Source organism: Lipotes vexillifer, unplaced genomic scaffold (assembly GCF_000442215.2).
Source record: "Lipotes vexillifer unplaced genomic scaffold, Lipotes_vexillifer_v1.1 scaffold514, whole genome shotgun sequence".
Lineage (NCBI taxonomy): Eukaryota > Metazoa > Chordata > Mammalia > Artiodactyla > Lipotidae > Lipotes > Lipotes vexillifer.
Window position 1 is genome coordinate 173,195 of NW_006789975.1, and position 9,754 is coordinate 182,948.

The 9,754-nt window shown below is 42.4% G+C and overlaps 1 protein-coding gene across 1 annotated transcript in view; it reads left to right on the forward strand.

The window, feature by feature from the left end:
• SIMC1 (SUMO interacting motifs containing 1) overlaps window positions 1-8,926 on the forward strand; it is a 91,630-nt gene extending 82,704 nt beyond the window's left edge. Inside the window, exons 8-10 of the mRNA XM_007463125.1 lie at window positions 1,276-1,432; window positions 1,619-1,703; window positions 8,664-8,926. Coding sequence (XP_007463187.1) covers window positions 1,276-1,432; window positions 1,619-1,703; window positions 8,664-8,926 — 505 coding nt within the window. The remainder of the gene's footprint in view (window positions 1-1,275; window positions 1,433-1,618; window positions 1,704-8,663) is intronic.
• Window positions 8,927-9,754: the final 828 nt, after the last annotated feature.

A 9,754-nucleotide genomic window follows, 5' to 3' on the forward strand; every position in this document is an offset into this window, starting at 1 on the left:
TTAAAACTTTTGAATGGTAAGAAGCAAAGGTTTTAAAGTATTTATTCTGCTTTTTTACCCTTGCTTTTACACAGATAATACCTGTGCCTGGTGGAACAGCAAAGGGAAAGGGGAAAAAAGAAAATAAAAATGAATAGATACTTTGTTATTTATCATTTTTATGTGACAGTGGCACAAAGAGCACCCTGTTTTTCCAGATGTTGCAAAACTGCAAAGGGGCAGTTGTAGAAGAAAGAACTCTGAGATCTGGAGCTAGCTCTGTTGCTGCCATCTCCTTATCTGCTCATGAGCCGTCTATTCCTCAGAACGGCTATGACAAGCAGACCTGGCAAGAACCACCAAACAAACCTTCAGGCAAAAACCTTCAGGCAGTCCAGAGATTCACCCTGTGCATCTGAGATTCATAACTTTTTTGGGGGGAAGCTGACTTTGCTTTTAGAACAATGAGTTTGATTCACCTTTCTGAAGCACAGCCCCCATTTTACAGCTATCCTGCTCAGAAGCCTCTGAGTGTGCTCCAACCCACCCTCGCTGGCCAAGCCCTGCCCTGCACAGAGTGACAAAGTCAAGGGCCAGAGTACCTCTGGGACTCTTAAGTCCTAGACTTGAAATTTAAGAAGGCTGCAGTGCCCCAGCTATTACTTTTGCTTCTTTGTTTTTACCCATGTTTATCCCTGCACTGAAATGCCTCCTGCCTCGGGCCTTCTTTACTCCTAGACCACCGTCAGCAGTGCCACCTCCTCCATACGAAGGCTGCTTCCAGCCCCTTGACCAAATGTACTCTCTTCTCTGTGTCTCTAGAGCGCCACAGGCACCTCACATACGTGTACACTTGCCCTGTGCTTTATGTAGGTTCCTGTTGCATACTTCTTGCTCCTGTTCAACTATCAGCTTTTTTAGAGTAATATCTTCTTTTATTTCTCTTATTATTCCTTGTTTCTGCCAAACAGTACCTGGCACATTATGGCCATTCAGAAATACGTAATCTCATGATTAATTCTCTTGGTTACAGTATGATATAATTCTTCTTAACGTGTCCTAAACTAGTCTTTTTCAAATATCAAAGACTTTCCCTCCTTCTGACAGTTGCGAATTTATGAACAAATCCATTTCTGCCCTGTCCACAAGCTTTGTGATTTTGTAGGCCTTCACTGTATTCCTTCTTAGCCTTCTCTGGATTAGGGCAAAGGTTAGAGCATTCAGGGAGAATTGTGGTATATGTTCCATGAAACAATAATTGTGATGGTAAACTCTCTCTATCTCTTCTCCACACAGAGAGATGTTCTTTACAACCATGGAGAGCCACCTTCTGCGCTGCAAAGTGCTGGAAATCATATTCCTCCACAGCTGTGAGACACCCACCCGCCTGCCCTTGTCTCTGGCCCAGGCCCTCTATTTTCTGAACAATTCCACATCACTGCTCAAGTGTCAGGTACATTTTTCCCTATTTCAGTTCCAAGCCTAGAACACCTTTTCCTTAATCCTTGATTAAGTAAATTATGTAAAAGTGTAAAAGTGTTTTACACTTTTTTACATTACGTAAAAGTGACTTGAAAACTGTACAAAACCTCTAACTGAGGAAGGCATTTATTACCAATTGCTTTTACTATCTCTGCAGTCGGATAAAACCCAGTGGCAGACATGGGATGAACTGGTTGAGCATCTACAGTTTCTGTTATCCAGTTACCAACATGTTTTAAGAGGTAAGGAGTCACAAACCAGACGGTGTGGGAGTCTCACAGTGGACATTTTTATGAATTAAAGTTACATAAGGGACTCTAATTTGTTAGCTTCAGTAAACCATTGTTCCTTGGTGTAACTGTGAGGAACAAGGAAGGACATAGCCGGAATCACTGCTGTGAAACAGAAGAATTCACATAGTATTTTTGTTATGGCAGATACTACAGTGGTCCTCACAGTTATTAGGCTGTGCAGGTAAACAAAAGTCATCCTAACATGAGAAGGATTTAGTAATGACCTGATTTGGCCCTGGCATCTTTCCCTGGCCTATCACTGCAGCGTCTTTGTTGGGTTGATTGCTCACTGACTCGGACATTGTAAATATCCGTCAATATGATGCAAATACAGAGCAAATCAGTGGCAAAGTAAAAATGTACATCTTGCAAAAGTTGTAAGACACTCTTAAGTCTGTGAAGGTGGCTCTGCTCTAGTCACAAGCAAAGCCAGTGATCCGTGAGGATCTGGAAAAGTTAGACTAATTAACACTCGGGGGCAAATATTGACAAGGATAATGATGGAATAGCTGCTTCAGATGAGAATGATTTGATTAGCCAAGGATTAATGTGGTCCCTGGGGAAACTAATGTAATTATTAATTACATAAGGAAAGATAGTAAGTTTTCAGGGGAGAAAACTGACATGCCTCTTGATGTGATACCCTGAGAAGGACACCTCATCACTTATGTAGTGTTCTTGCCAAAAATTCATGACCTGAATCTAATCAGAAGGAAGCATCAGACAAACCCAGATTGAAGGGCTTTTACAAAATAGCTGGCCTGTACTTTCAAAAGTCACAATGTCTGAAAAACAAAGAAAGACTGAAGAACTGTTCCAGATTAAAAACAAACTAAAGCACATGAATATTAAACGTAAAACATGATCCTGGATGGGATCCTGAACCAGGAAAAAAGAAGTTATAATGTGCATTATTGGGACAATTGGTAAATTTTAAGTAGATTATATAATAGTATTGTGTTAATATTAAGTTTCATATTTTTTTATAATTATCCTGGCTTATGAAAGTAAATACCCTTGGTCTTAGGAAATCCATTCTCAAGTATTGAGGGGCACAATGTCCAACTTATTCTCCATCAGTAAGGGGGGAAAATGCATACACACACACACACACACACACACACACACACACACACATAATTTACCTGCCATGATCATATTGAGGTTGATTTTAGCTCAGTAATGGCACTTGGGAAGATAAGATGGTCCTTATACCCTCTTGGGCCTGGAATTGAGGAAGCTGTTACAGAAACATTTTTAAAAGCCCTGGATTTAAGACAGAAGATCTGGGTTTAAATCCCAACTCCATCACCTACTCTGCATTGGGCAGCTAACTTTATGTCTCTAGACCTCAGTTTCTTCCTTCTATAGAACGGGGATGGTAATACATAACTTGCCAAGACTGATTGCTAATGGGCGTGAGATAAAAGTAGAAAGAGCTCAGTCAGTGTTAGCTGCCTGTCATCTGGCCAGGAGTAGGCTACAAGGGTCTTCGCTGTTTCAGGCGCCTGTAACTAAAACATAAGAGAGAGCATTGTCAAGGCCACGACATGTAATTGTGTGGTTTGTGCATTTTTTAACACGCTCAAAGAAAGGTACGTGTCCTTCTCAGAACAAAGCCCCAAAGGCAAATTCCATGCCTCATGGAGGTTTATGTAATTGTTTCTTTTGGAGATCTAGCTGAAAGTTTAATATTAAAGCAGCTCAGTTTTGCTTAAAGTTCACCTTTAACACTTCTTGTTCATTTCTGTTTTGCGTCCCAGGGAATACACCTGGGTCATGGGCAATAGTAATTTAAGATGGACATGGGATCTACTTTTATTACAGAATATTATGCTGCCTTGAATAAAGGAGAGGAAGGCCTCAGACCAGTGTATATTGACCAAGAATAAATGGGGTGTGTTCCAATGATATTTTATCCTTAACGTCGTTTCCAGCTTCTTTGGAGACCAGAAGTTAAGAAGGAGAAAAAAATATTTAGAACCAGTAGTTTGAAAACAGAGTCCTACAAAGAACTACAAAGAACACAGCTGAATGTTTCCCTGAAATGGTCAGTGTCCTTGTCAGTAGGCATTTTACTGTGAGGGCTCCTTAGTCATCTCTGTCCTCTTCAAGTGGGCTGAGGACATTGTTGAGTGCGTTTTGAGGTCGGAGTTGTCCAGCTCCAAGGGCAGGGGAAGAAGGGAAGAGGTTGGGGAGCCTAAGCTCGCCCTATGTTTATGGGAACCTCTTAGCATGGAGGAAGAGAGGAAGGGAGCATAGGTAAATGCGCATGCACTGGCTTATCTAACCCAGTAACCCTGTGAAGGTGAGTACCACCCGCCTTTCACAGATGGGAAAACAAAGGCTGAGAGGAAAGTAAATGCAGAGCCAGGTCTGTTGCCAAAGTCTGTATATGGTGAAAGCACACTGGAAGGAATTAATTTTCTATGAAATCACTGGGTGAGATTAGAAGGTGAGATTCTAAGGAATTTCCGACCCCCCACTTTCTAAACTCTCTATACATGGTTAAAATACTTTAGTATCTACCCTTGATCCTGGGGAGAAGTATATCTTGAAGCCCCACCTCTTGTAAATGTTTCTGTAGAAGGCAGAGTAGCCCCACTGAGAGGTGAATGCTGGACTGTTGGCTGAGCTCACATTCTCTGGCTGAAAGAATCAATCCCCCACACCCCAGTTTCACAACCATGCAACTCAAGTCAGCCTTGGCAAAATTATGAATTGCCATAATGCCGTGAGTTTTCCTGATGCTTATGAATAATTAGAACCTCATATTTTGAAACTATGAATTCTAGGAATTTAAACATATAGTATTTAAATGAATGAAATGCATGCTTTTCCTGAATTCCGCTCTGCTGGACCACTTAGGGCAATATGGAAGTCAGACACCTGTTCCCTCCAAGGAGAGTCTCACATACAGCCTTCCTGCAAGGAGCCCTGTCCACAGAGGGGAGAAAAGCAGACTCAGGCAAGATCAGTTAAGTTCATACATTCATCCAGGCAACAAATATTTACTGGATGCCTCCTCTTTGCCTGGCTCATTGGGAAAACTTCAGTGAATGAGACCAACATGGCCCCTGCCCTCCTAGAGCTTAACTGTCTAGTAAAGAGATTGACCCTAAACAAACCACCACACAAGTAACATATAATTGCAATGAAAATAAATGCTGTGAAGGAAAGTACAAGTGCACAAAACAGGACTTACACTGTTTATGGAGGAACCCAGGAAGGCCTCCCTGAAGAAGTGATACTTGGGCTGAGATATGAAATACCAGTGTTAGCCAAGCGAATAGGGAGGGAAAAGTTTCCCAGAAAGAAGAAACAGCATGTCCAAGGGCCTTGAGACAAGAAGTTGCTTAATGAGTCCAAGGAACATAGAGCAAACTGGTAGGACTAGGATACAGTGAGCAAGGGGGGAATAGCACGAAACGAGACCACGGTACTAGACAGGAGCAGGCGTGAAGGGCCCTCCTGTTAGGGAGTTCGTGTTAAGGAATTTCACCTTGATTCCAGAGTGAAGGGAACCCATCAAAGTGGTTTTAAGTAAGGTCACTCTGCCTGATATGTGATAAATAGTTTGGCCAAGGACCAGAGAGGTCAGGGGAGGGATAATGGTGACAGGGGTGTGGGTGGTGCAGTGGAGAAGGCAGTGACGAATCAGAAGTACTTTGAAGATCAGTGTGACAGGGCATGGGTGACCAAGGCTGAAGGATGACGCCCAGGGTTCTGCCAGTGCTGACGTGGGGATAAATGGAAGATCTGCAGAGAAGATAAAGAGCTCAGTGTGACTGTTAGATTGGAGATTCCTGTAGTGACGATGATGATGATAAAATAATAGTAGCTGATCCTAGTGTTGATCCAGGAACTAATAATACGACCAGCCAGAATATCTTGAGCCAGGCCTTGTGCCAAATAAACGCTTTACATAAATCACCTCACACAATAATCACAAGAACCTCCGATGTAAGAACCCTCCTCTACTGAAGCATAAAATCCAGGACCTTGCCAACTGGACCAGAATGGTTCAAGTCCACTGGCCAAGACTTCCTCCCCTTGGATGGTGGTTAGGTGGGCACTGCCAACCTTTGCTTCTTTGAATTTCCTGTATTAATAAATTCTAAATTCTTCTTGCTCCTAACCCACGTGCTCCCTATCCCACTCTATTCAGCCAGCTCTATCTTTTCAAAGTCATTTAAATTTTTTTCAGAGTAGTGCATGCTTTGTTTAAGAAAATCAAATTCTACTCAAAGGCTTTTGTCCCCTGTGACCGTTCTCCCCCAGTAGCAGAGTGAAATAGAGCACATTTCCCTGCTTAAAACCCTCCAGATACTTGCCTTTGCTTTCAGAGGCCAAACTCCACATTGTTCTGTGGCCCAGCCTGCCTGCCAGTCTCCTCTAGTCCCGCTCTCCTTCTTACTACCCGGATCTTACCTCCAGTTCTTGAAACAAGCTCTTCCTGCATCATGGCATTTGCACTTGTTCTCTCTATCTGGACTGCTTTCCCCCTAGACCTTTGCATGCTTACCTCCTTCTCATCCTTTGGGACTCAGCTAAGAGGCCCTCCTGACTAGAGTGAGCTGCTTCCCTCGTTTCCCCAGTGTTCCTCTTCATCACAACACCTGATTTATTTATTGGGTTGCACTCACCAAAACTATAATTGTTTTTGTTGGCTTGTTCACTGTCAGGCACTGTCACTGCAGCTAGAATGTCAGTCCATGAGGGCTGGGCCCAACTGCCAGTCTCTAGTCCCGCTCTCCTTCTTACTACCCGGATCTTACCTCCAGTTCTTGAAACAAGCTCTTCCTGCATCATGGCATTTGCACTTGTTCTCTCTATCTGGACTGCCTTCCCCCTAGACCTTTGCATGCTTACCTCCTTCTCATCCTTTGGGACTCAGCTAAGAGGCCCTCCTGACTAGAGTGAGCTGCTTCCCTCGTTTCCCCAGTGTTCCTCTTCATCACAACACCTGATTTATTTATTGGGTTGCACTCACCAAAACTATAATTGTTTTTGTTGGCTTGTTCACTGTCAGGCACTGTCACTGCAGCTAGAATGTCAGTCCATGAGGGCTGGGCCCAAGGCTGTGATCCCACTGCATCCCTGAAGTCTAGCCCAGTTCCACAGACAGAGTAGGTGCTCACTGTAAATGCTTGTTGATTGGATGTTGAAAGGGCCCTGTAATGACATCTCAAGGCAGCTTCACCTCCTGTTTCCAGACTTTTTGGATACTCTGCAGTGTATTTATTGTACTTTCTTTTCAGTTTATTCTGTTTCCCAAATTTCTGGACACTGTAGTTCAGTCCTTCTAATAACCCTGTTAATGAAGATGCCATTACCCCCATTTTATAAATGAGATAGAGAAAATGATACTGTTGTGGCCTCTGGCGCACCTGGGAGTCAGAAGGGCTGCAGGGCTCTTCTCACTTCATTTGCCTTATATGTAACCTTGAGCTCCTTTCCCTCAATTCCACACACTTCCAGAACCTTGTTGGGACTGAGTTATGGATTTGGGATGAGATACCTTTAGACCTTTGTACTTTCCCCCAGTATTTTATTTTTGGACTTACAGAAAAGTTTAAAGCGTAGTACCGTGCACAACCATATAAACTTTACCTTGATTCATAAGCTGTTAACATTTTGCCACATTTGATTTATCTATTGATCCATCTATATGCTTTTTTCTTTTTCTTTTTTTTTGCTGAACCAGTTAAGAGTAAGTTGCACTGTCATAATCCTTCATGCTTAAATACTTCAGCTTAAGAATATGAATATTCCCCTACATAGCAACTATTCATCATCCCACTCATTTTATCCTTGATTGAATATTATCTAATATGTGCCGGTAATATCCTTTATAGGTGTTCAGTTTTGCTTTGGGCCAAGATTCAGTCAAACAGCACACATTGTACTTGGTTGTTATGCTCTTCAGTCTCCTGTCATCTAACACAGCTCCCAGCCTTTACTTGTCTCTCGTAATATGTACATTTTTGAAGAGTCCAGGGCAGTTATTTTGTAGAATGCCCCACAATTGGGGTTGCCTAGTTATTCTCTGGTGACGAGCAAGAACATGGAAGAGATGAGGATGTACACCCCTTTCCCAGTGCGTGACGTCAGAGGCAGAGACTTGGGCCCAGCCCTCATGGACTGACATTCTAGCTGCAGTGACAGTGCCTGACAGTGAACAAGCCAACAAAAACAATTATAGTTTTGGTGAGTGCAACCCAATAAATAAATCAGGTGTTGTGATGAAGAGGAACACTGGGGAAACGAGGGAAGCAGCTCACTCTAGTCAGGGAGGGCCTCTTAGCTGAGTCCCAAAGGATGAGAAAAGGATGAGAAGGAGGTAAGCATGCAAAGGTCTAGGGGGAAAGCAGTCCAGATAGAGAGAACAAGTGCAAATGCCATGATGCAGGAAGAGCTTGTTTCAAGAACTGGAGGTAAGATCCGGGTAGTAAGAAGGAGAGCGGGACTAGAGGAGACTGGCAGGCAGGCTGGGCCACAGAACAATGTGGAGTTTGGCCTCTGAAAGCAAAGGCAAGTATCTGGAGGGTTTTAAGCAGGGAAATGTGCTCTATTTCACTCTGCTACTGGGGGAGAACGGTCACAGGGGACAAAAGCCTTTGAGTAGAATTTGATTTTCTTAAACAAAGCATGCACTACTCTGAAAAAAATTAAAATGACTTTGAAATACATTTTTTAATACGTAAAACTTGAGGTCCAGAGAGAACCAAGAACAAAGGACTGGAAATGGAGGTACCACAGGTACTCACATGCCCTTTGACTTGTATCCTAGTAACTCATCAAGTCTTTGCCTAGACCCTACCTACCAAAATTGAACTTCATCTTCCCAAGTCATAAAGGAATAAAAAGCAGTTCAGAACAGTTCCGCTGACCTTTTCCCTCTTGCAGAGCACTTACGGAGTTCAGTGATCGATCGAAAAGACTTAATAATCAAAAGGATTAAGCCCAAGCCCCAGCAAGGAGATGACATCACAGTGGTGGATGTGGAGAAACAGATCGAGGCCTTCCGCAGCCGCCTGGTCCAAATCCTGGGGGAGCCGCTCGTCCCGCAGCTCCAAGACAAGGTGCACCTGTTGAAGCTCCTGCTTTTCTATGCCGCAGACCTGAACCCTGACGCAGACACCTCTCCACAGGCCTGGAGCAGACCCTGAGGTCCTTCTAAGCACTGAACGCCAAGAATACCTCCTGAACTCCATCTCAAACTACTTGGAAGTTCTTAAAGTATAAAAAGTAGTTTAAAATCTTATAGGACCAAACCTATCTTATTTATCTGTAGGCTATAATAACTTTCTGTTTAGTAAATATCTTTTTTTTTTATAATCCTATCCTAGCCTATTCTCAGATATGGCTTAAATATATAAGGTGTATATATTTTTTAATAAATTATTTATACTTTTTTGAAACAGGTAATACTATATGCACTATATGTTTAACATTTCAAGATGTGAAAAAAGAATCCGTGTGAACAAATTCTAGACATCAATGTTATGTCATTCAAGGTACTGACAACCTGTTTCGAAAGAGACATATTTGTTTCTCCCTAATGGAAAACAAACATCCTATATTGGACCTGTGCTATTGCCTATGAAGTTGACTTTGTGGCCAGTCTGTCAAGATCTAATGCAATGAAAGGGGTAAAAACAAAAGGATTGAGTGTGTTACAAAAAATTTGATGTTAAAAGCATACAATAAAAAAGCAATGGTTTTTCAAAATACCAAGTTTATCACGCTTCGGTTTCATGACTGCGAGCAGGCAGAATGGAATAACTACTCTTAACAGAACCAAAAAAAGTTCCATCCACATTTGAGAAAGTAGTAAGGATTTTTATTGTCAAAACAAGTTAAGAGATACAAGCATAACAGAAGACACAAATAAATTAACTGTTCTGATCATTTTAGACTCCAGGGCATCTCTGTGGGAAGGTCAGCTCAGCTCCTTGTGTAGATACCATACTGTCCAAAGCAAAAGACAGCAGGAA